Source organism: Thermomyces dupontii (genome assembly GCF_041956625.1).
Source record: "Thermomyces dupontii strain NRRL 2155 unplaced genomic scaffold VTN31scaffold_8, whole genome shotgun sequence".
Taxonomy (NCBI): domain Eukaryota; kingdom Fungi; phylum Ascomycota; class Eurotiomycetes; order Eurotiales; family Trichocomaceae; genus Thermomyces; species Thermomyces dupontii.
Window position 1 is genome coordinate 1 of NW_027192314.1, and position 27,130 is coordinate 27,130.

Sequence of the window (27,130 nt, forward strand, 5' to 3'; positions counted from 1 at the left end):
GTTTGTCGAGTCGCCAGTCAATTGCCTGTCACTTGTCGCATTAATAGATAGGCATCGCCACGGCTAGCATGTCATGCATCGGGATCGGACATTCTGATCATTGAGTCTGAATAGATCTATTATTGTCCAGGCCTCGAAGAGTCAACTCCAGATCTCATGGCGGAACTCACTTCGGCAGGGAATCCAGTCCCTGCCAGGAGCAAGCTCTATCTTTTCTATCGAAGTTCCCTGTTCAATGCCATCATCCTGGGGTTGGTGAGCTTCACGCAACCGGGAATATGGATGGCCCTTGCAAGTGAGTCTCGATGATTTTCCTTGCATTTTCAGAACAATAACTAAATGGCCTTCTCTGTTAGGTCTCGGTGCCGGCGGTCTCGCCGAGCCGTTCTTTGTTAATGCCGCAAATGTGATCACCTTTGCAATCATGGTCGTGTTGAGTCCCGTGTTCGCGGTGCTTTCCAACCGATGGAGCTTGAAATGGGTGTTGGTGTTGGGCACCCTCGGATTTGCGCCATATTCAGCTGCTCTGTACTGCAACAGTGTCTATGGCACGCAATGGTTTCTTCTATTTGGCGCGGCAACTTGCGGTATTTCGGTACGTTTTGCGCTGTCACTTTCTTTTGTATTGCCTGTCACTGACAAGAAACAGGCGGCGGCGCTTTGGGTCTCAGAAGCAGCCATCGGCGTCGGGTATCCGGAAGAAAATAGAAAAGCAGCTTACAGTTAGTCACCCCCTAGCTTTCTCGTCGAGTTTCTATGACCGTTTGCTGAAATTTTAAATCTTCTAGTTGCCGTTTGGTTCGGTCTGAACAAGATTGGCACCATTATTAGTTCCTCCATCTTGTTGGCTTTGAATGTCGGCAATTCCGAGCAAGGCGCGACGAGTCCCAAGGCATACCTGGTCCTCATCTCATTGCAATGCCTCGGTCTTCCACTCGCGCTCCTCATCTCGCCTGTGAACAAGCTCATCCGCAAAGACGGCACTAAACCAAAAGTGCCACCGCGAACGACTCTAGTCGAAGGCTTCCGCAGATTCTGGTATGTTTTGCGGCGCAAGGAAATTGCGGCCCTGGTGCCTATCTTCCTCACGAACCAGTGGGCCCAAACATATGAGGGCAATTACTTGACTACGTACTTCTCCGTCCAGGGCCGCGCCGTGGCCGGCTTCATCGTGACGTGGATTGGGCTCATTGCGAACGTGATCTTTGGCTGGTTTCTGGATTATACGCGGGTTAGTCGGCCGACGCGGGCAAAGGTCGGATGGATCGTGCTCTTTGCCTCTTACACCGCAACATACATCTATAATCTGGTTCTGGAAGCGGAGTTTGGGAAGTCCCACCCGGTCTTCGACATTTACACGCCAGGATTCGCGCGCGCAGTGCTGCCGTATCTGATTTACTGGATCGGCTACAACGCATTCGCAGTTTGGGGTTACTGGATCCTGGGGTGCTTTGATACCAGCATCGAAAACCTTACCTTTGCTTCTGCTGTCGTCCGGTCCAGCGAGTCGCTGGCCAGCACCATCTCCTACGCGCTTGGTTCTTCCAAGAACGTCTCTTTGCTTCAGAACATTGTTGTGGCGGCCGCCGTCTTCTGGGCTTCCGTCCCGACAACCACTTGGAGTGCATGGCAGGTGAAGGAGCCAGAGAAGCAGGTGGATGATTCTTCAGAGGATGCACAAACCGAAGAAACTGTCAAGGTTGTTGACAAGGGTGTTTCTGACGTTTGACACGAGATTCGATGTATGAACGGGATAGAATACTAGGTACTTAATAGAAGCTTTGATTTCAATAGGATTAGTAGATCCAACTTGCCATATCGAAGGCTCGAGTCAAGCTTCTTGACCCGCAGTTTCAGGGATTGGGTTATCACGTGATTCAACGATCTCTTGAATGCCCAATCAGACGAGGAGTTGCAGACAGCTCATCGATCAACTCCAAGGTAACCAACGCAGAGGAGTGGCACGCTCTTCTGGACATTCTCGTGATTTTTGTTCCCGGCTACGGCTCAGATGGATCGCCCACAATGCCCGCGACCGTTTCCGAAGAGCAATTGTGCCAATCGGTGCTGGATTTCGTGGTGGATGGGGCGTACCCAAGCTCCGAGGAAATCGTGGCCGCTGAATTCCCCATCTCGGCTCTTTCACGACAGTTGGAGAGGATAGCGCAAGCCAGAGAGCAGCTCGAGGTGAGGCGACGCACCCCTTTACTACGTTCCGGGGCTTCCAAATTGACAGTGGGATTTTCTACAGAAAGAGATCCACGCCCTCAGCGAGCAAACCGCCGACGACGTAGACGGGTGGATTTCCCAGGCAAAACAATTACATGCCGACATTGAGCGCTCGCGAGAGACAGCACGAGAGATCGTCGCGCAACATGAAAATACCAAGCCGCTGCAATTGGCGGTTCGAGATGCCTCTGCCAAGGTGCAGTTGATGCAGACCGAGCTTGCCTTTAATGAAGCGGTTACTGGGGTCCTGGAAGAAGTTCAGGAGTTCACCGGGAGATTGGACAGCGGACATCAGGCTGTGGAGGAGGAGCGCATCAAGGATGCCATCGAGATCTTGGAGTCTGTCTACGATACCCTAGGGACAGCCAGATTTGCGAGGTATGGCAATCTCACGAGTATTCTCCGGGAGAATACTTCCACGTTACGCAACTCGATCGTGGAGTTGCTTCTGCTCCGCTGGTCGGCCGAGGTGCGCATTGACAGAGACAAAAAAGAGCTCCGCATCAGCAATGGAGATGGTCAGTGTTTACTCTCCCTGCGGTTCTTTGATTCGACTAGGTGTGCTTACTGGCCGGGTAAGCTCTTGAACAAATTATCGAGTCCTTGTCGCGATTGGGAATGCTGGAATCTGTGAATCAGTCTTTTCAGCGTGATTTACTCGAATCGATTATCTATAATATCTCAAGACCTTTGGGTTCCGGGGAGAGCCATGACGTGACAGTCGCGGAATCCGGCATCATTGTCGGCGAGCCGACTCCATCGACGGTATCTGATGTGCTGGACCGGATCGCTTGGGTACTTGGATATTTACACCCACGGCTGCCCGCTCCCATCGCCCAGCCATTATCCGAAACTATTCTGCCTCGTGTTTCGTCGAAGATTATCAACTGGTGGTTAACGGCTGCAATACCAGTTGATCTCAGTCGTTTGCATGACTTTGAGAAGACGTTGGACCGAGTCCTTGAATTCTGTCGTACAGTTGAAAGCCTCGGCTGGCACGGCCACGAAGAGCTTGTCTCGTGGGTGGATCAAGTGCCCCGTCTATGGCTGACAAAACGTCGTGTCGATTCACTAGACCAAGTACGCAAGATCTTGGCGGCAAGCAAGGGAGAGACGAAGCAAGTCGAACGAATTGAGACAGAGATGGTCGAACAAAAAGAAGATGTTCTCCTCGATACCGCAACCGACGACTGGGATGCTGCATGGGACAAGGAAGAAGAGGAAGAGCCGAACAAGGCGAGGCCTGAGTCCAAATCCGAGCCCGCTTCTGCTCCGGCGGCAGCAGAGGACGAGGATGTCAGTGCTTGGGGCTTGGAAGATGATACGCACGAAGCATCTCAGCCTCCTGGCGGTGATGACAACGACGATGTGGCGGACGCCTGGGGCTGGGATGATGACGAGGATGAAAAGTCACAACCAGTTGCTCCAGCTCCCGCCAAACAGGAACCTGAGCCTGCTAAACAACCTGCGCCAAAAGAAATCACGCTCAAGGAGAGTTACACTGTCACCGACATTCCGGACGCCATCATCGAGTTGGTTCAACGTCAGATTGCGGACGCCGAGTCATTAACAAATCCAGAGTAAGTGATCCGCAGTTGGACCACAGGCCTGACTAACAGTACACCAGGTTCGCGAACAGCCGTGTGTCGTCTTCGGGAAGCGGACTGCTTGGGCTCCCGACGCTCATTCTCGCCATGTTCAAAGCCACAGCGCCATCCATATACCCTTTGAAGCTGAACTCCGGCCAAATCTACCTCTACAACGACAGCATGTACCTCGCCGAGCAGATGCGTGGCATCGCTGAGACCCACCAACTCCTGGACCGCCTCGCCCCCGACATTGACGGCCTAGAGCGATTCGGGAGGATGTCCTACAGTAAGGAGCTGCAAACGCAGCGGACCATTGTCACCGACCTGCTCGACGGCAGCCAGGGGTTCGCCCACTGCTCGGAGCAACCGTTCCTGAGCGAGTGCGAGAACGCGGTCGCCGCAACGGTGGACCGGATCCGGACGGTGCAGCGCGAGTGGCAGCCGATCCTGTCCCGCTCAGCGTTGCTGCAGGCGCTGGGCTCGCTGCTGGCTAGCGCGATCAACAAGGTCATCATCGACATCGAAGATCTGTCGGACATCTCCGAGGCGGAGTCGCAGCGCCTGGTATCGTTTTGCAACAAACTGTCCGAGCTGGAGGACATTTTCCGGCCCGACCACAACCCGGAGGCCGTGTCCATGGCGGCGGTGTACGTCCGCAATTGGCTCAAGTTCCAGTACCTGATCAATATCCTCGAGAGCTCGCTGGCGGACATCAAGTTCCTCTGGACAGAAGGCGAGCTGCACCTGGAGTTTACGGCGGATGAAGTTGTCGATCTGATCGAGGCGCTGTTCGCGGAATCCGACCATCGACGAAGAGCAATTGCGGAGATTCGGCGCACGAGAAGATAATGACGTCGTTAGCTTTACCATTACATAGACAGAATAATATCATCCTAGCGTATAGTTCACTCTGGCCGTGAACTTCTTTTCACATATTCTTTCAAATCTACCGCTATCCACATTGGACTACCTCTACTGCTTCGCCGCCGCCGCCACCTGTTCGCCTTCCCCGGCCGCCGGCTTTGCGGCCATCGCTTTTTCTCGTCCACCCCAGCTATCAAACATTAGTACGGTGACACCCTCCCTAGAAACGAAATAGGAGATACGTACTACCAATAGTTCATATACCGATACCCCTGAGTTGTCTGTGCCCCAAAGTTCACTGCATGGCAGGCAAACAGAAGGTAATTCTTGGGCGTGACGGCCAGAGCGTAGCGCATAAATGTCCCGGCGTAGAGAATCAGGGCGGCGGTCATCGATCCGGAGATGCTGGAACCGACGATATCAGTATTCCGCGGTCAAAAAGAACGTGAAGGGGTGGGGGGGAAACAATCTCGACGCACATTTCAGGATCCTTTTGCGTGTCCATGATCGCGGCGATCGGAATACCAAAGTTTGATGCCGGCCCCCAGAAATCTGTTCCGAAGAGTCCATTGAGTAATCAGCTTTCCCTGCTGCTCACTCTGGGAATATTCCCCCTCTGGATTCGGGGAAGACACGTACGTGTTGAGCAAAAGTAATCCAACACCTTGTTTGATCGGATCCGCGCGTTGATGTTTCTGATGATTGCCAGCGCCATCTTGAAGGATCTCTCTCTTTCGGTCTTTCCCCCTTTTTTTTTTTCTCGAGAACTTCGGTGTTACAATGACAAAAAGATTGCGAACGGGGAATGGAATCGAAAGTCAAATCAAACGGGTTGAATTTTCCGCAATTCCAGGAAGGACTCCGGTGACGCCTTGTGCCAATGAAGAACGCCCCTCTTATGAATCGATTGAGCCGAGGGCAAAAGAGACAGACGTGAAGAAGCTGGTTAATATAGGTTAAACCGCGTTGGAGGGAACGAGCAATTCTCCGAAAAGTTGGGGTCAAAATACGGAGTACTCTCTTAGTTATTCTTCTCCTCACTCCTCACCAACTGACCTCCTTCACGGAAGCCGGCATCGGGACCATCGGGCCTATCGGGGCCCATGCGCTCAGTCTTACCTGTTTTGGTTTAGAAGAGCGCGGCTCCGGTGGACCCAAGTCACGTGGCATTTCCGCCGCGCCTTTCCTTGCCAGTTGCATGGAGAAAGCTATGAACGGAGCAGTCGAGGAGTACTGTAGTACTTTCCGACCTACACCGCACTTGCAGCCGACGAAGCAAAAAAAAATGCAATTGGATTCGATTGATCCTCCACACAAGCTACACTTTGACCCGTCTCTCAACGCTGAACATGTCCCCCCGCTCGCTCACATACAGACAATTACTTGCAGTGATTCTCGTTTCTGCTAACCTAACCCGAAGTATCTAGCTGGGCAAATGACCTGGAGGATCGAGTCAGTACTGCAATTTTACTGTTACAGAAAGTTACTGCGACATTGCTGGACAGGGCACGTCTCTCGATGCTATCAATTCGCTTTGCTGGCTTCCAATCGCCGCGGAGCGTGCGTGCCCCGCAATCCAGAACCCTGAGTGGTGACCGATTTTGCAACTTTTGGCATTGGTGTCAGTGTGCCTCTTGGAAAGATGTTCACGAAGCTTCTGAAAGCACTATTGTGCAAGTACTTCAGACGGGATTGGACCTTTTTTTTCGCCTTCAGAATTGCTGGCGAGACCATCCGCCTTCCGCAACGGTTTGCGGACCGAGCGGTTGATCTCCCAAGTGCGCTGGACGAGAGGAGAGACAGGGGAGACCTGCCCAAACGTAGCAGCCTACGTCCCCCGTTTTTCATTGGATATACATCGAGTGGCGGTTACTAATTGTGTTCAAGGGAAAACATTTGGCAGGACAGGACCTTTGCGAAGCCAAAACGTGGACAACCCAAGCCCTTTACAGGAGAAATCACGAGCGCAGCCCATCAACCACAACCCGCTTTATTTCAGATGACTGGTTCTTGTTGAACAATGTTACATGTGCCCTTTCAGTTCCTGACACGTTGTATTGATTCTGCACCTGTCTTTCTCTAGGTGTGCTGCACATAGTACTGTCTAGCTCAGCTGACGGACATAGTCGTCGCTGCATACAGCAGCGGTTGGAGGCGTCCAGGCCGCGAAGTAATGTAATTAGTTCTCGTGACATGATTGCAGCAAATTTTATGGTTCTTGGAGAAACAATGATCAATTCCATGCCATGCTCCTTTTGGGGGTATATTCATGAGAAGTAGACGTTCATCTGTAGCCACGTCCTTGGCCTGGAGGCTGGAATCCCGGCGGTGGTTGAAATCCAGCAGCTAGGATGGATTAGCACCACTTCGAGTGACTGTAGTCGAGCTCAGGGATACTTACGTGGTCCACCAGGAGCACCTGGAGGGAAGCCAGGAGCACCAAAGCCCGCTATATTACTGTTAGAACCAAGCATTATTGGAAAAAGATTGGTGATACATACGAGGAGCACCCGGAGGCGCAGGTCCCTGAGGGCCCGGCGGTCCTGGAGGCCCGCCTCTCCCCGCGAAACCCGGCGGAGGCGCGCCTGGGAAACCACCCGGCGGCGGCGGAGGGAATTGACCACCAAATCCCCCGGGCGGGGGCGGTGCTGGACCTCCAACACCCGCCGCAGGGCCCATCAGGCCAACGGGCAATCCACGTCCAGCAGGTCTGCTAATACCGGGGCCAGCAGTCAGAGTCGCGGCACCGGTACCCGTGGGAACGCCACCGGGGCCGGACGTGCCGAGACGCGCGGAGGGATCAGCAGGCGGCGGGCCGTCAACGGAGCACGAGACGACGTGGGTGCCGCGGACTATTGTCAGTCCCAGCGTGCGCTTCTCTTCGGCTTCAACGAGCGGCGCGTTGGAGGAGGAGGTGCCGGGGGCTTGCTTGGTCGCTTTTCGCTTGATGCGGCGGAATTCTTCTGTGTCGGCGAGGACGAGGTTCATGTGCTACGGGCGTCAGAGGTAATGGTTCTTTATCGAGAGAGTTTCAATTGGATGATATTGTACCTTGTCGAATGCGAGCATTTGACCGGTCATCTGACGACCGTCGGTCAAAGTGACGCGCATTCGGTAGTTGATCTGAGCGGGATCAGTATGATAACAATGAAGATTGACTTCAAGAACGACATACAAGATTTTCCTGGGACCGTTGTTAGCTGATGCCAGTCAATGAGAGGGAGCTGCAGTAACTCACCATCTTCCCCTGCTTGTTGGCCGCCATGGTGGGCAGAGGTGCGCACGAATGCGACTTGAACAATTCCAAAGAATGAGGACACTAGCGTCTGTCGGCCACAGACGATAGAGATGTCCGCAACAGGTGGTCAAAATGGACTTGTTCGTTTTTCAAGGTTTCGAGCAACGAAAGGTTTCCAAGGTTTCTGGAGTTCAGCAATGTTCCCGATCTGGTTTAGCGCGACGTCGGCAGCGGACCTGCAAATGCCAAGCCACTAAGGGCTTTCGCTTGCCTTTTCACCCACACAACATCTTTTCTGACCAACTCTTTCTTGAGCCCTTTGACTCTGAGCATCGACGGGATCGCCATCAGTCGCCATGGTATGTCAATATTGATCCATTTCGAGCCATTGGAATAGTGTCGGCAAAAAAGGAAAAAATTTGGCTGACAAAATTCACAGTCGGAAGGCAAGGACAAGAGCCAAAACCCGATGCGCGAGCTGCGCATTCAGAAGCTCGTGCTGAATATCTCCGTCGGCGAGTCCGGTGACCGTCTCACTCGTGCCGCGAAGGTGCTGGAGCAGCTTAGCGGTCAGACTCCGGTGTACAGTATGGAATCCTCTCGAAATCGGGAAACGGGCAATCGGCGCAGACAGGGAGGCTGATGGATTCGTGCAGGCAAGGCCCGCTACACCGTCCGTACGTTCGGTATCCGCCGTAACGAGAAGATCGCTGTGCACGTCACCGTGCGTGGTCCCAAGGCCGAGGAGATTCTCGAGCGTGGCCTCAAGGTCAAGGAGTACGAGCTGAAGCGCCGCAATTTCTCCGAGACGGGCAACTTTGGCTTCGGCATCAGCGAGCACATTGACCTGGGCATCAAGTATGATCCGGGCATTGGTATCTACGGCATGGACTTTTACTGCATCATGTATGTTGGGCATTTTTTTCTACGTTCTCAGTCTTCACAAGGAGACTAACGAGAGCAGGACCCGTCCTGGCGAGCGTGTTGCCAAACGCCGACGTGCGAAGGCCCGCATTGGCGCCAGCCACCGGATCACTCGGGAAGAGACGATCAAATGGTTCAAGAACCGATTTGAGGGCATTGTGCGATAAATGAAATGGCAGTATTCCTTTCTTGTTTCAGTGCAGAAAAGGGTCAATACAACGGATGTTCAAAATGATGAATTAATCGATTCCCAAAAAAAACTATCCCTAATACATCGACCTCTCGAACCTCTCAAGCAAGAGACGTATCGTCGAGGCAGAGACTACCTTACATACTTCACAGAAACAGCTCATTGTCCCCGAACATACCCATTCCACCACGAAGCCAAAAGCCCCTTCCGTTGCGGCCCAATCTGATCGTCCCAGCTCATCTTGCGCTGGCGGAACTCATTCGTCTGATGATGGGGCAAGTTCCGCTTCAGCTCCTGCAACTTCTCGAATGGCTTGCTGGCTTTGCTGCCATTGGTACTACTATTCGATCCAGTAGAACTGGCCGACAGGGTACTTGAGTCTGAAGCCTATATTGCCCCAGTTAGTATCATCTGTAGAGTCAAAATAGAAAAAAAAAAGGAAGATTCTATATATACCCTTCGAGTCTTCCACGCCTCATCCCAGCCATACCACGCTGGTTTGGGAGCAGGACTGCGAGGTCCGCCGTTGATCCAGACGTTTTGATGCTCGTGGCGAGCACCGGGGAGGCCGTTCCAGTGGCGACGAGGAGGGGAGGAGTCGGAGGACATCTTCTCACGGTTTGTTTCTGCGATGGACTCGCTCGTGTATGTACAGGACAGCTTAGATGATATACAATCGAGAGCTACCTAAGGTTGATGGATGATGCTAGGAAGAGCGGGGTTGAAGCTACTCGTACAACTCCTTTATAAACTTCTTGGATTATTAATCCTAGTATTATGTGATGAAGAAGACAGGGAAAACTGGGAGGGTAGGGGGGGTCTGCAAGCAATACATCATGATTGGAGCCCCGGATGTAGATCCAAGTAATCGTTAACAAGTCCGGGGAAGGTGCATGTGTGGAAGGTGCTTGCCATCTGCGTCTAGATCTCTGGAACCTCTTGGATCCTGGTCCTTGCCGCTTTAAGCAAAGTCTAAAATATAAGATCGATCTATGTACTGTATTCAAAAGGCGAAATAATTCTAAAAGTCATATGGCTCTGCCATTTATGTATAATGCTGCATACAGCTTCATGAAATCTATTCTTGGCTTTCCTCTTTTTGCCCATCCTCTTTTGGCCGCGAGGGAAGATCTTGTTGTGGTTGTTGTGGTTGTTGTTGTTGTTGTTGCTGCTGCTGCTGCTGTTCCCCATCCGCCTGCTTCTTCTTCCCCGGGTACAGACTCCCCTTGTCTTTGACCTTCTTCTGCTTCTTGGGAGGTTCAACCACAGGGTATGCCTTGGCAGTGATCTCTTGCCACTCGGGCGATGCCTGGTACGCGGCCTGGATCGGGCTCATCAGCTCACTCAGAGCTTTCGAAACGGCCGGCTTGAGCAATTGCGGCGTGAGCTGTAGCAGGTTAGCACTTGCCCACGTATCCGAGAGATAGTACACATACATAGTCCTCCTTGTAATCTTCCTTGAGTTTTTCAATGTCAGTGTAGATCAAGGGTTCCTGGTCTTTGCGTTCGACTACAAACTCCCGCTTCCCCTTGAGCTCGGCCGCTGGAAGGAGAATGGACTCGACGAGCGCAATCACACCGTTGTTCTCAACCACCCGAGGTGCCGCCTCTGCCTTGCGGATCTTCTTCGCGACAACCTCTGGGGGGTCAAGCAGATCAATCTTGCTGTCTAATCAATACACCGTCAGCCTCATCTTCCGACCAAAAACGCCGGCAGAGATTGTACCTACCCTGCTCGCTAGAACTCATCTTGCCTCCGTTCAACCCTGCAACCATGGGGTTGATCAGATGGGCGCGTTTCCGATAGCCGATGCGCGGCAACCACTCGGTCGCCGCGACGAACAGCTTTCTTTGGTCGACGCCACCCAGTTGCACGTCGGCCTTCAAATGCTCCTCATCCAACACCTGCAGCACGGGGTACAGCAGGCCGCTCAACGGCGGGCTGGCTGACTGCTTGACGACCTCTGCGCCGGCCTTCTTCGCGTCATGCTCCGTGATCAACGATGACAGCCGATACACATCCATCACATACTCGGGCGACTTTTGGTACTCGCTGCCGAGCACGAACTTCAACTTATCCGTCTGCACGCCTACAGCGTCGAGGATCGCTTTGATAATCCGGCGGTAGTACTGCGCGCGACTCTCCACCAGCTCCAAGGGAGCCTTGAGGTTGTCCAGAAACCCATGGATGTCCGCAAGCAGCACCACCACGTCGCATTCTGCCGCAAGCAGCTGGGCGATCTTCAGCGCCGGTACAAAATAACCCGTATGCGGTCGGCCCGTTGTTGCCGTTCCTGAACTTCGTTAGCGCTCCTTTTCCTTTGTAGAGTGGAAAAAAAGAAAGGCGAGGAAAGCATACCCCAATACACCCGCGGATTACGCCCCTCCGCCAAAATCCCCTCAATAATCTCTGGATTGAGAACCTCGGCGAGGTTGGCGGTAATCAAGTCAAATCGCTCCTTTGCACGGGCATCCATTGCGACCAGTGCCGTTGCGCGGCCGCCTGTTCAACAAGTAGCGATTTGGAAGAAGAAGACTACAACAGGTGGGATGTCATAACTTCAGGGCTTCATCTTGTTCATACTTTTTTATCGCTTCCCCACGAAGCTAATCACCAAGACCGATGACTCAGCCAAATACGCCACATTATCACATGATTTTCTGAAACATTGTCACGTGAGATGAATCCTATCACGTGACTTCCCAGAATGCTGGGCGAATGAGCCCTCCCGTCCACGGGTCTACAATTGATAGACACGGAAGATGAACACTCGATAGCCCGAGAAATGGTGATTTTCTTCAAAGAAGATGAAGAGTCTCCCAAATTGAGAAATTACTCGAGCTTGGTACTCAACTATATGTATGTGTATAGAGTTTGATGATGGGACCTAGTTACCTAAAAAGCCCCTGATACCCCTTTGTCGACGTGAGGACTGCAGATGTCTTTTCGACAATCTGCCAGTAGGTAAACCTGGACATCAGAAAGCGCAGTGAAGCCCTTCAACATGGGCTCATTTGCTTTTACATCACTACTTGAGCAGCTGCAATGGTCAGCCTCCCACATGGCCCACGCCAACATTTAACTACTTACTCGTACATAGCAGTTTCGCCTCGGAGACTACAGTCTTCTTTCTAGACTTCCTGGCCAATGTGAAGTTGGAAAGGAGAGGCATGTGGCAGACAATATGCATTGATGATGATGATGATGTGTCGCCTTTGTAACTGATATTTGCGACAATTACCCAAGGGCCCCTACTTATCCTTCTTACGACTCATCCGGTTGTCTGATGATGTGTGAATGTTTTCCATCACTAACCCTAATAGCCTAGTACAGAGCAGACCTATTTCCAGGATGGGCAAAGTTGTAGAATTTCTAGTATGAATATCGTCGCACAGCAGTATACAAGTAACAGAAGCAGCTTCGATATGATAACTCAGGGCCTATTCTTGTTGATACTTTGAATTCCATGTCGGGTACTTAGTAAGTGGTAAGTATCGAGGATGTAGCCGTCCATCATTTCTGCAAAGGGCACGCCCTTGAAACTGGACGACGTCAGATTAACCCATGTGCTTGTAACATTGCGGGGCTTCGTCGAATCTATCGTTCCATGTTCGGGGACTTCATGTGGTTGCCGGAGATGGGATGATTGGGTAATAGTAGGGGGACATGCTGGTTCTGTCATGGTGCAGCTGCATTTGTCTGATAAGCGTATGATATTAAATATAAGTAGTACTTCGTGGCTAGTGTTTACGAGAAAGTAATAATATGAAGAAGCCAGTGGCAGTTCACAGCTTCGCCCGCACATCGCCAAACGCCCGCAGCAATGTCTTCCACACCGTCACCCCGCGAGACCAGAGCGTATCCTCCCAAACATCGACGGACCCATCCTCCCGCATCCGCCGAGCCTGCCTCACACTCGACGTACCCCATTGCATATCGCGATAGTCGCCGTGGATGAACTTGGCCAGCGGATCCACCAGTGCCTTCCGGACGAGCGGCTTCTCATGCTCTTTTAATCTCTGGCCGTTGCCCCAGAGCCACATGTACAGGTCCGTTGTATGCGTGACCCCCCATTCCGGCGGGAAGATGCGGTCAATGCACTGCAGGCGGAACTCGACTCGATAGCGGTAGATCAGGTGCGCGGCGCCGCCGCGCGCCAGCGCGTACACCAGCCCGCGCTCCATCATGTGGATCTGGATGTCTGCGTATATCTTCCCAAAGGCCTCCTTCCAGTCGCGGCTGTCCGGCGGGAGCTTGCCGTCCGGGTAGTACAGCTCGACTAGCGCGTCGCAGGCCTCCGGCGGGTAGTCCGCCTTGAGCCGCTCCCGCACCGCCTGTAGTGAGTCGCTCGGCGTGTAGTAACCCTGATAGACAAAGTGCTCGTCGCTGCACTCGCCGATCATCAGCCGGACGCCCCGCCGGATCATCCGGCGTGCAAAGTCGCCGTTGTTGAGATCCCGGAAGAGGCGCCTGGAGATGAAGGCGCCGTCATCCCAGGGTCGGTACTGATGGTGCTTGCTTAGGACGCTGGCCTCGATCACAGTCCGGGCGGGAAGCTTTCGCAACCGGTCGAGCTTCTCCGACGGTTTGAGGTCCAGCGGGATCCCCAGGGCGCGGAGAAGCTCGTTGAATTGCTCCTGGGCGTTTTCCGCGGATTTGGGGTGAACACCCGGCCCATTGGACCACATGATTGCTCGTCGTACAATGGACTTGTGGTCCGGCAGGTACAGATCATGCGCGAGTTGGTGGAACACAGAGTATGACCCTATGTCCGTCAGCACCAAGCGACTGTTCCTATCTAAAGACGGAAAACACATACCGGCCGAATATCCGGCAATGGTGATATCGTCTGGGTTGCCTCCGAAATACCGCGCGTTTCGATGCGTCCACTCCAGCGCTGCCCGCTGGTCCCAGAAGCCCTGATTCCCCACAGGTTCCCCGTGCCAGGCCGCTTCTTTGCGGAGTTCTGCCGAGCTTAGAAACCCGAGCACCGCGAGACGATAGGCCGGCGCGACAACGACGGCCCTGACGTCGGTTTCGTTGAGCAACGGCGCCAAGGTCATGCCATTCGGCGAGCCCATTTGAAGAAAGCCGCCGTCTAACAAGTTAGCAGCGAGCTTCACATCCAAAATAGAAACAATTTCTCCATACGAATATAGAATATCACCGGCCAGCCTGCACCGCATTGATTAGTCCCCGACAAAACCCGCACAGCTCGAGAGAAAGTAAGACTTGCCCTCCTTTGGTCGATCACCTCGATCGATCGGCACCCAGACATTCAATTGAAAGCAATCCTCGCTACCCGTATCTGGGTTTCCCGGCTGCGGACACACCTGCGCCTGACCATCATGCCTCCCGGGCTCGGATTCGGTCCCGTACACGTAATCCAACGGTAGAGGGCGCGCCGGAGCCCACCGGCGCCGCGGCGGCAACGCATAGCGGAGACCGCCAAAATAATGCGCCAACGGACCCGAGTTGTCCAGGAGCGTTAGACCCTGGACATAGCCATGGGGGCCCAGGCGCACCAGGTGCGGCTCCGTCGCGGTCACCGACATCTTGGTGAGATTGAGCAGCGGGTCCCAGATTTCTTCCGGAGAGTCCTGCAGGAGATGTGTCGACGTGATTGAGGCCTTATCAAACGGTAATTCCAACTGAATTGTTTGTTGCTGTTGTTGTTGTTGTCCTTCTCTCCGCTGCCAGACCGCCCACCCGGCAATGACACCAACAATACCTAGGATTTGGAAGAGAACGAGGGCGAGGAACAATGAGAAGAGAAACTGATTCCGCGAATACATTATATATGCCCATTATTACTTGTTGATGTGGTCACAAGGTACGAGCACGAGGACATCGAGGGCTATTTATGTATGATTTCTATTCAGGTACGGAGTACTTGTACTCCGCATTTCTACTACCTTACAATGTCAAGTGAACATTCTCCGAGCGCATACCGTTGCAGTAACTAAGTTACTGTACGAAGTTACCGGCCATGCCATGGCGCTGGAATTTGAATTTTCACTGCAATTTTCTTTCGAATTCGATGCAAAAAAGGAGTTTCAAGCTCACGGCGAACCAATCACTATCCGCAATTGTCACACCCGTCGTTGTAACTTGTGCATTCCGATTCAAAGTCCACAAGTTACTCAGGCTCTCAAACTCGTTGATCAACAATCGTCTGTGTAGGAACCATACGGACCACTTATACGTCGGTTATTGATCCTTGTGTCCAGAAGTACCAGCACATGTGACCATAGGGTGTGGAAAACAGGGCTTCCCGTCCGCTCAGCCGTACTTAAGCCACACGCCGGCTGGTTAGTAGTTGGGTGGTTGACCACCAGCGAATCCCAGCTGTGGCATGTTGATCTATTTCTTTTTTACACTTTTCTTTGCTCCTCGTCCAAGGTATGGCATAGTAAAAGTCTTGAAGATACACGAACTCAGGACTTCAAAGGGTTGGCAGGTACTAGGGGTTAACGCAAGGCATGATGGTTCCTTACATCCAAGTGAACCTTTCTAGAGAACAAAGAACTCCATATTGTATTGCATCGTTGGAACGACAAAACCTCAGTACCAAGACGTCGATGCCCTTGCGTTTCCCGCTTGGATTGAGGCGATGCAGCTGGTGCGAAGAATGAATCCGTTTCGCGATACACAGGGAGTATATGAACACCTTGGTCTGGCCATAACAGCCCTCCCGGCTTGTTGAAATAAATAGGCAAGAACATCAGAGTCTATATTCAACTGCTCGACTGTTCTGATGTTTGATACTCCGTAGGTAGAACAGAAGAATGGCAAAACAACAACATCATAACGGACCGTATTTCAAACATTCATTCCTTGCTTTAACCAACCCCAGAATCACACTTTTGCAATCCGACAGATCAAATCTTGTCCATCGACCGAATCGCCCTCCTTGACTTGGATATTCGATACCTTGCCATGATGCGGTGCCGAAATAACCATTTCCTAAACAACTCGTTAGCAAATGAAATAGGAAGAAAAAAAAAGTAAAGAAAAGGAAGATTACCATTTTCATTGCACTCAAAACTGCAATCGGATCGCCCTTCTTCACCTCGTGGCCCTCGGTGACCCGGATCTCCACGACGACACCGCTCATTGGCGCGCCGACTTGGCTGCTGTCGCTCGGGTCGGCCTTGATGCGCGCCGTGTTGTCGACGGCCGCCTGATTGTCGTCCACCGTGACTTGGCGCACCTCGCCGTTGACCTCGTAAAAGACCTCGCGCTGACCTGTCTGCTCCGAGAGCGGCCCGATGGCGAGAAGCTTCAGGATCAGCACCTTGCCCTGCTCGATCTCGACATGGAACTCCTCGCCAATATCCGGGCGCGCCAGGAAGTACCGAGTCGGCAGCACGGACAGGTCGCCGTACTTTTGCACGAACTTGCGATACTCCTCGTACACCTTCGGGTACATGGCGTAGCTGGCCACGTCTGTCTCCGTGGCGTTGCCGAACTTCTCCTTGAGATCGTTCTTGATCTTGGCCAGGTCCAGCGGTGGCAGCGTCAGGCCCGGGCGCTTGTCCAGCTTGCGCCGGTTGCGCAGCGCCTTGGTGCGCAGCGGCTCGGGGAACCCTCCGTACGGCTGCCCCATGAGTCCCTCGAAGAACTCCAACACCGACGCCGGGAAGTCGAGTTCGTCGGCGCGCGCAAGCACATCCTCCTTGCTGAGCTTATTGGACACCATGAACTGGGCCAAGTCGCCCACCACTTTCGAAGTAGGTGTGACTTTGACAATATCTCCGAGCAGATAGTTGGCCTCCACGTACGCTTTCTTGGTCTCTGCCCATTGAGCACCCAGCCCGAGCTGACTCGCCTGGAAGAGCAGGTTGGTCAGCTGGCCACCGGGAATCTCGTGCTCGTACACCTCCGGGTCCGGACCCGTCAGTCCGGCCTCGAAGGGCGAGTACAGCAGGCGGAGCTGCTGCCAGTAGCTGTCAATAGCGCGAACATGACGGATGTTCAGACCCGGATCCAGGCCGGAACCTTCCAGAGAAGCAAGGACAGCACCCACACTGGGCTGCGAGGTCATGCCGGACATGCTGTCCGTCGCAGTATCGACGGCGTCGGCGCCCGCCTGCGCAGCGGCAACCATCGATGCCACACCGGTACCGGCAGAGTCGTGGGTATGGACGTGGATGGGCAGATCCGGATACTTCTTGCGAATCGCGCCAACCAGGAGCGTGGCTGCTTTCGGCTTCAACACGCCGGCCATATCCTTGATACCCAAAACATGGGTACCGAGCTTGACGATCTTGTCGACCAGATCGAGGTAATAGTTCAGGTTGTACTTCTTGCCGGGACTCAGCATGTCACCGCTGTAGCAGACGGTAGCCTCAACCACACCACCAGCCGCCTGGACCGCTTTGATGCCAACCTCCAGCTGATCAATATCGTTCAGGGCGTCAAACACGCGGAAGATGTCCACGCCATTCTTTTTGGCCTGCTTGCAGAAGTGATAAATGGCGTTGTCAGGAAGCCTAAGTTTCCGTTAGAATGATCTCGCAGTTGGGATAGAAGTTAGATGCTACTTACGATGAGTAGGCGACACCGTTAGCGCCTCGGAGGAGCATCTGGAATGGAATGTTCGGAACCGCCTTGCGCAGCTTGCGCAGTCGGTCCCAAGGATCCTCGTACAAGAAACGCATCGCGACGTCAAAGGTGGCACCGCCCCAGCACTCCAAACTGTACGCGTTGCTGTAGGCATGAGCGGTTTCCTTGGCGATGTTGACCAGGTCGATCGTTCGCACGCGCGTCGCCAACAACGATTGATGGGCGTCACGCCAGGTCGTGTCCATGACCAGGCAGCCCTTGTACGCGCGCACGGCACGCGCAAACGCCTCGGGGCCTTGCTCATCGATGATTTTCTTCCAGCCATGGGCCGGAGGCTGGCTGACGTCGATGGGCTTCCCAGCGTCGTCCAGCAGAACTGGCTGGACAATCTGGCCCTTGAACTTGGGCTCGCCGATCTGGCCCTTGATGCTGCTGCCATTGACGGCCAAGTCACCGAGGTAGGCCAGCAACTTCTGGGCGCGGTTCTGGCCACCAATGAGAGAGAAGAGCTCCGGTGTGTCGTCAATGAAGGTTGTCCAGCAGTTGCCCTCGATGAAGGTCGGGTGGGACAGCAAGGACGTGAGGAAAGGAATGTTGGTCTTAACGCCGCGGATGCGGAACTCAATCAGCGCCCGAATCATCTTCCGGCGCGCAATCTCGTAGGTCGACCCTAGGCAAGTGCACTTGACCAGCATCGAATCGTAATGGGGCGAGATGATGGCACCGGCGAAGCCGTTCCCACCGTCGAGTCGGACGCCATTGCCACCGGCGGAACGGTAGACCTCGATCTTGCCGGTGTCTGGCTGGAAGTTCTTGGCCGGGTCCTCGGTGGTGATGCGACACTGGATGGCATAGCCGCGAGTGGTGATGCGGTCCTGGGTCAGGCCCAGCTGCTCCAGCGTGGCACCGGCGGCGATCTGGATCTGGGCGGCGACAATATCAATCCCGGTGATTTCCTCCGTGATGGTGTGCTCGACTTGGATGCGAGGGTTGATCTCGATGAAGTAGTAGCGGTTCTGCTGGTCCACCAAGAATTCGGCCGTGCCCGCATTCCGGTAGCGGGCCGTCTTGGCCAGCTTGACCGCATCGGCCAGGATCTTGTCGCGGACGTCGGAGGGCAGGTCCTTCGCGGGGGCCAATTCTACGACCTTCTGATGGCGGCGCTGGACCGAGCAGTCACGTTCGAACAGATGCACCACATTGCCATGATTGTCACCGAGCAGCTGGACCTCAATATGCTTGGGCTTGTCGAGGAAGCGCTCTACGAAGACGGTCCCGTTTCCAAACGCGGAACGGGCCTCCGACGTTGCTCGCTCGAATGCATCCCTCAGGGACTCTTGCTCCCGGACCACACGCATGCCGCGACCGCCACCTCCAAAGGCCGCTTTGATGATGATGGGGAAGCCATAGGTATCGGTGAACTTCTTGACATCCTCGAACTTGTCCACCGGACCATCCGTCCCCGGCACGACGGGGACGCCGCACTTGATGGCCAGCTGACGGGCCGAGACCTTGTCACCCAAGCTCTCAATTGTGTCAGGGGAAGGTCCGACAAAGACAAGACCGGCCTTTTCGACCTTCCTTGCGAACTCTGCGTTCTCCGAGAGGAAGCCATAGCCTGGGTGGATCAATTGCACATCGTGTTCGAGAGCGATCTTGATGATCTCATCGCCGGCCAGATAGGCACCGACGGGAGTATACTGCCCACGCTTGCCAATCACATAGGCTTCGTCCGCCTTTTGACGGTGCATTGAGAGACGGTCCTCATAGGAGTAGACGGCGACGGTCTGCAGGGACAACTCGTGGGCCGTTCGGAAGATCCGAATGGGAATCTCGCCTCGATTGGCGACGAGGATCTTCTTGAACTGCATGATGGTGGAGTTGGCCCGTAAACGGTGGTGAACCGAATGCGACTGGAGGCCGCCGTCGACCTCCTCGACGGCCTCCTCTGGAACGAGTGGTGCGTTCGTCGCCATTGGTGCAGTTTTGCCCGGGGAAGAGGCTTTGAAGAGGCGCGCAGGAAACGAGGAGAAGACGAGAAGGCTGCCGCGCCGACTCTTTCCAGGCAATGAACGTATTCTCGGGCGAGATTGAGCGTAATGACTCGAGAGATTGAGAGTACAAAAATTCGAGGCGGGGACGATCCTGATAAGGACCCTGGCAGAGCAGTGCTTGGCGGGGCTCCGGAACCGGAGTGAATTTTTTTCGTAAAAAAAGCCTCCTTATCGACAACTTGTTCTTGAGCAATAACTAATGATTTTTAATCGGAGACCTGAATTTGGTGAATGAAGATGGATCAGCAGAGAGTTCCTGGTTATGGCTGACACCATCTGAAGCGGGATTATGCACTCTATGAATGGAGAGAAGCAATGAACATGTGATTTTGCAGATTGATAAGAGGCTCAATTGAAGTTTAGTCAGGGAAATTTGCAAGAATTTGCACAACAATTGGGGAAAAAAAAAGTACAAGGCAAAACTCACCGAGTCACCGACTCCAAAACCGGATGAGGGCGGATGCCCAGGCAGTCAATGGGCAAATAGCGAGTCAATTCTGTCACACGACGTCCAGCAGCTCAAAATTGAGGCAAGGACGATATTTTTGAAGAGAGTAGAAGTAATTCAAAGATCAAAATGAAAGCTGGCCGTGAGGGGAAACCCAGCTCCAACGCAATTGAGGGGAACAAACAAGCAAAGGAAAGTGTGGCCTCAGGCCGTTAATCCTATCGATTCTTCTCCCCTCCACGATTTTATATCTCAACCCTCACTTGCAGCTCCGCATGGTTTCGGCAATCTCGTCATCGGCCCCTTCTCCTCCTCGCTTGGAAGAGATTCGAACCCCAGAAAAGGAGCAAAAGTCAGGTCCCTCCCGACTCTGTCCGCGGTTCCTATGCTCTCCGAGGTTCGTTCCACCCCAGGGGGTTTAGCATGGTCCATTCAGCGTCATCCTTCCTCGGCTGCTCCCGCTTCACCATCCCCAAACCGGCGTCAGATCGGAAACCCTGGGGGGCAATTCGTCACGGTTTCCGTCGGGGTATTGCGACGCCGAATTTCTTCCCTGTCGGCCCATTTCCGCTCTTCTCCCCGACTTCAACCGAGCCGTGCCCGAGACATGAACGGAACTCCGTCCTACAGTCCGAGTCCTTAGAGGCACTCGATACTCGCGGACACCGTGGAGGACACAAATCTCGAGCCGTCATTTGGGATCAAGAGGAGTAAAAGGAGTAGACTCTCTGAGACTTTCGTAGGATACTATGTATGGCTTGCAGCTCCCTCCTTGGAGTTCCGCGCCGTGCGATCAAGGACCGCGGGCCGCATGTGAACCTCATAGCAAGCTCGATGCTTTTCCGAGCTCGATTCCGAGCATTCGGTACTTTTCTACAATCCTTCAATGTCGGATCATCCTCCGATTTGAGTTGAGCTCAACACCATGTCTCAAACCATATCCAGTAAATATCCGGTAATCTACCTCTAGTTAGCTGCAAAAAGGCAACATCCAGTACATTCCTGCCCCAGGCATTACTAAGAGAATCAATCTAGAATCGCCACGACGTCCAGGGGGCCTCAGATTCAGGCATCAGCAGCTGGTATCAGGACAGAACTACGGAGTACTCTGGATTTGTTGAAACTGCATGACCAGTCTTCAACCCCACGATGCCCGAAGTTCAGATCCGCGATGGTAGTCAAAACGCCATTCTAGATTCATGGACGAGATGACACGGGAAGCAGATGGCTCCATGCGGCTTGATCAAGGCCTGAGAAGTCAACAGTTCAGCCACAGTAATGAGATGTCATCAGCCACATTGTGGCTGGGATTCATGCACGTGTTTCATCGGGATCACGTGATCCGCTGACGAAGCGACACCTCAGCAACTGCCTGCCGCCCTGCCCCAGTCAACAGTCCCCTGAAGCTGTCCTGCATTCATCCTCCCGCACCTTTCCTCCCGGTCTCTCATTTTTCCTCCGTAGACGGGCTCTTTTTCTCTTCGGATTTGCCTTTTTTTCATTTTCTCAACCTAATCTGGTGGAAGGGATTCATTTGGCGTTCAGGTGGATGAGGTCGGACTGCGGCCTAATCGGATAATATGGCTCCTCTACCCATCAAGTTCACGGAGCTTCTCCAGGTGCGAATCGCTTGCGATACGACTTGTCTCGGGCAATTGAACTAACTCCCTCCCTTTATGACAGTTAACGTCCGTCGGAATTGATGTAAGAACCCCCCCGACCTGAAATGATGATAGACACATCAATTTGCGCAGCCCGGTGTCGCTTGCTTGAACATGTTGCTGACTGATTCTGTGACTGATAGCCTTCGTCAATCGGTTTCAATTCATGTGTGAGTACCATCGATCGTCCTTGTCCGTTGAGCCTGGCTGACAACCCGACGCCGTGCAGACTCTAGAATCCGATCACTATGTTTGTGTTCGACAAAAGACCAGCGAGGGCGAAAAGCCTCAAGTCGTCATCGTCAACCTAAAGAACAACAACGAGGTCGTCCGTCGGCCGATCAATGCGGACAGTGCGATCATGCATTGGTCTCGCAATGTCATCGCCTTGAAAGCCCAGTCGAGAACCATTCAAATCTTCGATCTCGACGCGAAGCAGAAGCTCAAGTCGGCCGTGATGAACGAGGATGTCGTCTATTGGAAGTGGTTCAGTGAGACCAGTCTCGGCCTGGTCACCGACACTGCCGTCTACCACTGGAACGTTTTTTCACCCACCGAGGCAAGCCCGGTCAAGCAATTTGATCGTCTGCCCAGTTTGAACGGCTGCCAAATCATCAACTATCGCGTCAATGATGATGAGACGTGGAGCGTCATCGTCGGCATTTCTTCGCAACAGGGCCGCGTCGTAGGTTCGATGCAACTATATTCTCAGAAGCGTGGGATTTCGCAATCCATCGAGGGCCACGCTGCTTCCTTCGCGACTGTCCGCGTGGACGGTTCTCCACTCCCACACAAACTGTTCACATTTGCCGTCCGATCGCAGACCGGCGCGAGACTGCAGATTGCCGAGATCGACCACCAGGACCCCAACCCGCATTTCCAGAAAAAGGCCGTGGACGTCTTCTTCCCGGCCGAGGCCGTGAACGACTTTCCCGTCGCTATGCAGGTGTCGAAGAAGTATGACATCGTCTATCTTGTCACGAAGTACGGCTTCATCCACCTCTACGACTTGGAGAGCGGGTCCTGTATCTTTATGAATCGAATCTCGAGTGAGACCATGTTCACGACGGCGCCGGACTCGGAATCGGCAGGTATCGTCGGTGTTAACCGTAAAGGCCAGATTCTAGCCGTGAGCCTTGACGAGAACAATATCATCCCCTACCTCATGGAGAATCCCGCCATGTCGGGCATTGCCGTCAGACTGGCCTCCAAAGCTGGACTGCCCGGTGCCGATCACCTCTATCAACAACAGTTTGACAGCATGCTTGCTCAGGGGAATTACACGGAGGCCGCAAAGATTGCCGCCAATTCCCCCCGGGGCTTCCTCCGGACGCCGGAGACCATCAATCGCTTCAAGATGGCACCCCAGACTGGGCAAATGTCGGTCATCCTGCAGTACTTTGGCATGCTGCTCGATAAGGGCTCGCTCAACCGCCACGAGAGTGTCGAGCTGGTGCGCCCAGTTCTGCAGCAGAACCGAAAGCATCTGCTGGAGAAGTGGATGCGCGAAAACAAGCTCGAAGCATCGGAAGAGCTCGGTGACATCGTCCGGCCCCATGACATGAATTTGGCACTGCAGATCTATCTCCAAGCCAACGTTCCTCACAAGGTCGTCGCGGGTTTCGCCGAGACTGGCCAATTCGATAAGATTCTGGCCTACACGAAGCGTGTCGGGTACCAACCCGACTACACCCAACTTCTCCAGCATATCGTTCGCGTCAACCCGGAGAAGGGCGCGGAGTTCGCGACCCAGCTCGTCAATGAGGAATCTGGCGCCTTGGTTGATTTGGATCGAGTCGTCGATGTGTTTCTTTCTCAGAATATGATTCAGCAGGCCACCTCGTTCCTGCTGGATGCCTTGAAGGATAACAAACCAGAGCATGGACACCTGCAGACTCGCCTGCTTGAAATGAACCTCATCAACGCGCCCCAGGTGGCGGATGCCATCCTTGGCAATGAGATCTTCACGTATTACGACAAGGCCAGGATCTCCCAGCTCTGCGAGAACGCCGGTCTCATTCAGCGGGCTTTGGAGAACACCGATGACCCGGCCGTTATCAAGCGCAATATCGTCCGCACCGACAAGCTGAATCCGGAGTGGCTCATCAGCTACTTTGGTCGGTTGTCGGTGGAGCAGTGCCTGGACTGCATGGATGAGATGCTGCGCTCCAACATCCGCATGACTCTCCAGGCCGTGGTGCAGGTGGCCACCAAGTACTCCGATCTGCTTGGGCCGCACCGCCTGATCGATCTCTTCGAAAAGTACCGCACTGCAGAGGGTCTCTACTACTACCTTGGCAGCATCGTAAACCTCAGTGAAGACCCCGATGTCCATTTCAAATACATCGAGGCCGCCACGGCGATGGGCCAGATCACCGAGGTCGAGCGAATCTGCCGGGAGAGCAACCATTACAACCCGGAGAAGGTCAAGAACTTCCTCAAAGAAGCCCGCCTCACCGAGCAGCTGCCACTGATTATTGTGTGCGACCGGTTCAACTTCATCCATGACCTGGTTCTGTACCTCTACCGTAACCAGCAGTTCAAGTCGATCGAGGTGTACGTGCAGCGAGTCAACCCGACGCGCACTCCGGCTGTCGTCGGTGGCCTCCTGGACGTCGATTGCGACGAGGGCATCATCAAGAATCTCCTGACTACGGTGGATCCGTCGATGATTCCCATCGACGAACTCGTCCAGGAGGTGGAGTCGCGGAACCGTCTGAAGCTACTCCTTCCATTCCTCGAGGCTACCCTGGCCGCCGGCAACCAGCAGCAGGCTGTCTATAATGCACTGGCCAAGATCTATATTGACAGCAACAACAACCCCGAAAAGTTCCTCAAGGAGAACGACCTGTACGACACCCTGACGGTGGGCAAGTACTGCGAAAAGCGGGACCCCAACCTGGCGTACATTGCGTACCGCAAAGGCCAGAATGACCTGGAGTTGATCAACGTAACCAACGAGAACGGCATGTACCGTGCTCAGGCCCGTTACCTTTTGGAGCGGGCGGATCCAGAGATCTGGGCGTTCGTGCTCAATGAGAAAAATATCCACCGTCGGTCGGTCGTCGATCAGGTCATCTCCACCGCCGTGCCCGAATCCACCGAGCCGGACAAGGTTTCGGTTGCGGTCAAGGCGTTCCTGGATGCGGACATGCCGGCCGAGCTAATCGAGCTGCTGGAGAAGATCATCCTTGAGCCATCTCCGTTCAGTGACAACACCAGCCTGCAGAACCTGCTGATGCTGACGGCGGCCAAGGCGGACAAGAGCCGTCTGATGGACTACATTCACCAGCTGAATGAGTTCAGCGCGGATGAGATCGCCCAAATGTGCATTTCCGTCGGTCTGTATGAAGAGGCCTTCGAGATCTACAAGAAGGTTGAGAATCACCTGGCCGCGACCAACGTGCTCGTTGAGAACATCGTCAGCATCGACCGAGCCCAAGAGTACGCGGAGCGCGTCGAGCTGCCCGAGGTGTGGAGCAAAGTGGCCAAGGCGCAGCTGGATGGACTGCGCGTGTCCGACTCGATCGAGTCGTACATCCGCGCCGGGGATCCTTCCAACTACGCTGAGGTGATCGAGACGGCCACTCGTGCGGGCAAGGATGAAGATCTGATCAAGTACCTGAAGATGGCTCGCAAGACGCTGCGCGAGCCTCCGGTGGACACTGCGCTGGCGTTCTGCTACGCCCGTCTGAACCAGCTCGCGGAGCTGGAGGACTTTTTGCGGGCGACCAACGTGGCCGATATCGAGGCGTCGGGTGACAAGGCATACGAGGAAGGGCTCCACGAGGCAGCCAAGATCTTCTACACGAGCATCTCGAACTGGGCCAAGCTCGCGACGACTTTGGTGCATCTGGAAGACTATCAGGCGGCCGTCGATTGCGCGCGCAAGGCCAACAGCGTCAAGGTGTGGAAGCAGGTCAATGAAGCGTGCATCAACAAGAAGGAGTTCCGACTGGCACAGATTTGCGGTCTGAACCTGATTGTGCACGCCGAGGAGCTGCAGGACCTGGTCCGTCAGTACGAGTGGAACGGGTACTTTGACGAGCTGATCGCGCTGCTCGAGGCGGGCCTGGGTCTGGAGCGGGCACACATGGGGATGTTTACGGAGCTGGGCATTGCGCTGTCCAAGTACCATCCCGACCGGGTGATGGAGCACCTGAAGCTGTTCTGGTCTCGCATCAACATTCCAAAGATGATCCGCGCGTGCGAGGAGGCCAACCTGTGGCCGGAGCTTGTGTTCTTGTACTGCCACTACGACGAATGGGACAATGCGGCCCTGACGATGATGGAGCGCGCGGCGGAGGCGTGGGAGCACCAGTCGTTCAAGGACATCATCGTCAAGGTGGCCAACCTGGAGATCTACTACCGAGCGCTTAACTTCTACCTGCAGGAGCAGCCGCTGCTGCTGACGGATCTGCTGCAGGTGCTGACGCCACGGATTGACGTCAGCCGGGTTGTGCGGATCTTCCAGGCGTCGGACAATATTCCTCTGATCAAGCCGTTCCTGCTGAGCGTGCAGCACCAGAACAAGCGGGCGGTCAACGACGCTGTCAACGACCTGCTGATCGAGGAGGAGGACTACAAGACGCTGCGAGACTCGGTGGAGAACTACGACAATTACGATGCGGTTGAGCTGGCCCAGCGGTTGGAGAAGCACGACCTGGTGTTTTTCCGGCAGATTGCCGCCAACATCTACCGCAAGAACAAGCGGTGGGAGAAGTCGATTGAGTTGTCGAAGCAGGACAAGTTGTACAAGGATGCGATTGAGACGGCGGCGATGTCCGGCAAGCCGGAGGTCGTGGAGGATCTGCTGCGATATGTGAGTCGCACAACGTCACCCCTTTCTCGGACAGAGTTGCTAATGAACCACAGTTCGTCGGCATCGGCAGCCGCGAGTGCTACGTGGGCATGCTGTATGCGTGCTACGACCTGATCCGGCCGGACGTGATCCTGGAGATCTCGTGGCGCAACGGCCTGCACGACTTTACGATGCCGTATCTGATCAACCTGCTGGCGCAGCAGACGGCGACGATTGAATTACTCAAGAAGGACAACGAGGAGCGCAAGGCACGCGAGAAGGCGACGGAGAAGGAGGAGGACAACAAGCCAATCATCGGGTCGCGGTTGATGCTGACGCAAGGACCTGCGCAGCAGACGAATGGGATTGGGCAGGGGTATCGTGCGTTTTAGTTGATCTTTTGCATTGATTTAGGTTGTTATTAGCATTGTATGAATATGATTGTATTTCTTTGTTCGATGGCTGGACAATGTGTAGCTGAATGGGATACTGGGAATTATGCTCGGGTCTTTCACCGACGAATATGTCAAGCATCCAGAGTTCTAGGACAGAAGATATATTTC

At 54.1% G+C, this 27,130-nt stretch overlaps 11 protein-coding genes across 11 annotated transcripts; 5 read left to right on the top strand and 6 right to left on the bottom strand.

Moving 5' to 3' along the window:
* Positions 1 to 156: 156 nt before the first annotated feature.
* Positions 157 to 1,729, top strand: VTN31DRAFT_6756 (uncharacterized protein; the record flags this gene model as incomplete). The annotated part of the gene is made up of 4 exons (XM_069407401.1): positions 157 to 295; positions 357 to 595; positions 650 to 722; positions 789 to 1,729. The coding sequence occupies 4 exons, from the start codon at positions 157 to 159 to the stop codon at positions 1,727 to 1,729; spliced, it is 1,392 nt and encodes a 463-aa protein (XP_069258059.1).
* A 296-nt stretch (positions 1,730 to 2,025) lies between these two features.
* On the top strand, positions 2,026 to 4,667 carry VTN31DRAFT_6757 (uncharacterized protein; the record flags this gene model as incomplete). Its single annotated transcript, XM_069407402.1, has 4 exons — positions 2,026 to 2,187; positions 2,252 to 2,747; positions 2,810 to 3,809; positions 3,857 to 4,667. 4 exons carry the CDS (start codon positions 2,026 to 2,028, stop codon positions 4,665 to 4,667), a joined length of 2,469 nt encoding a protein of 822 aa, XP_069258060.1.
* A 123-nt stretch (positions 4,668 to 4,790) lies between these two features.
* Positions 4,791 to 5,397, bottom strand: VTN31DRAFT_6758 (uncharacterized protein; the record flags this gene model as incomplete). Its single annotated transcript, XM_069407403.1, has 4 exons — positions 4,791 to 4,872; positions 4,929 to 5,087; positions 5,162 to 5,234; positions 5,322 to 5,397. 4 exons carry the CDS (start codon positions 5,395 to 5,397, stop codon positions 4,791 to 4,793), a joined length of 390 nt encoding a protein of 129 aa, XP_069258061.1.
* A 927-nt stretch (positions 5,398 to 6,324) lies between these two features.
* Positions 6,325 to 6,685, top strand: VTN31DRAFT_6759 (uncharacterized protein; the record flags this gene model as incomplete). Its single annotated transcript, XM_069407404.1, has 2 exons — positions 6,325 to 6,502; positions 6,570 to 6,685. 2 exons carry the CDS (start codon positions 6,325 to 6,327, stop codon positions 6,683 to 6,685), a joined length of 294 nt encoding a protein of 97 aa, XP_069258062.1.
* Positions 6,686 to 6,966: 281 nt separating this feature from the next.
* VTN31DRAFT_6760 (uncharacterized protein) lies at positions 6,967 to 7,947 on the bottom strand (the record flags this gene model as incomplete). Its single annotated transcript, XM_069407406.1, has 6 exons — positions 6,967 to 7,028; positions 7,084 to 7,131; positions 7,184 to 7,673; positions 7,734 to 7,805; positions 7,858 to 7,866; positions 7,921 to 7,947. The coding sequence occupies 6 exons, from the start codon at positions 7,945 to 7,947 to the stop codon at positions 6,967 to 6,969; spliced, it is 708 nt and encodes a 235-aa protein (XP_069258063.1).
* Positions 7,948 to 8,276: 329 nt separating this feature from the next.
* Positions 8,277 to 9,011, top strand: VTN31DRAFT_6761 (60S ribosomal protein uL5; the record flags this gene model as incomplete). Its single annotated transcript, XM_069407407.1, has 4 exons — positions 8,277 to 8,279; positions 8,360 to 8,507; positions 8,577 to 8,826; positions 8,885 to 9,011. The coding sequence occupies 4 exons, from the start codon at positions 8,277 to 8,279 to the stop codon at positions 9,009 to 9,011; spliced, it is 528 nt and encodes a 175-aa protein (XP_069258064.1).
* Positions 9,012 to 9,193: 182 nt separating this feature from the next.
* VTN31DRAFT_6762 (uncharacterized protein) lies at positions 9,194 to 9,643 on the bottom strand (the record flags this gene model as incomplete). The annotated part of the gene is made up of 2 exons (XM_069407408.1): positions 9,194 to 9,421; positions 9,491 to 9,643. 2 exons carry the CDS (start codon positions 9,641 to 9,643, stop codon positions 9,194 to 9,196), a joined length of 381 nt encoding a protein of 126 aa, XP_069258065.1.
* A 469-nt stretch (positions 9,644 to 10,112) lies between these two features.
* Positions 10,113 to 11,511, bottom strand: VTN31DRAFT_6763 (uncharacterized protein; the record flags this gene model as incomplete). The annotated part of the gene is made up of 4 exons (XM_069407409.1): positions 10,113 to 10,421; positions 10,471 to 10,703; positions 10,765 to 11,328; positions 11,394 to 11,511. The coding sequence occupies 4 exons, from the start codon at positions 11,509 to 11,511 to the stop codon at positions 10,113 to 10,115; spliced, it is 1,224 nt and encodes a 407-aa protein (XP_069258066.1).
* A 1,309-nt stretch (positions 11,512 to 12,820) lies between these two features.
* Positions 12,821 to 14,830, bottom strand: VTN31DRAFT_6764 (uncharacterized protein; the record flags this gene model as incomplete). Its single annotated transcript, XM_069407410.1, has 4 exons — positions 12,821 to 13,800; positions 13,855 to 14,133; positions 14,187 to 14,210; positions 14,272 to 14,830. The coding sequence occupies 4 exons, from the start codon at positions 14,828 to 14,830 to the stop codon at positions 12,821 to 12,823; spliced, it is 1,842 nt and encodes a 613-aa protein (XP_069258067.1).
* A 1,063-nt stretch (positions 14,831 to 15,893) lies between these two features.
* Positions 15,894 to 19,579, bottom strand: VTN31DRAFT_6765 (uncharacterized protein; the record flags this gene model as incomplete). The annotated part of the gene is made up of 3 exons (XM_069407411.1): positions 15,894 to 16,001; positions 16,063 to 17,530; positions 17,586 to 19,579. 3 exons carry the CDS (start codon positions 19,577 to 19,579, stop codon positions 15,894 to 15,896), a joined length of 3,570 nt encoding a protein of 1,189 aa, XP_069258068.1.
* Positions 19,580 to 21,685: 2,106 nt separating this feature from the next.
* Positions 21,686 to 26,959, top strand: VTN31DRAFT_6766 (uncharacterized protein; the record flags this gene model as incomplete). The annotated part of the gene is made up of 5 exons (XM_069407412.1): positions 21,686 to 21,724; positions 21,789 to 21,809; positions 21,910 to 21,936; positions 21,996 to 26,588; positions 26,642 to 26,959. 5 exons carry the CDS (start codon positions 21,686 to 21,688, stop codon positions 26,957 to 26,959), a joined length of 4,998 nt encoding a protein of 1,665 aa, XP_069258069.1.
* Between the last annotated feature and the right edge of the window lie 171 nt (positions 26,960 to 27,130).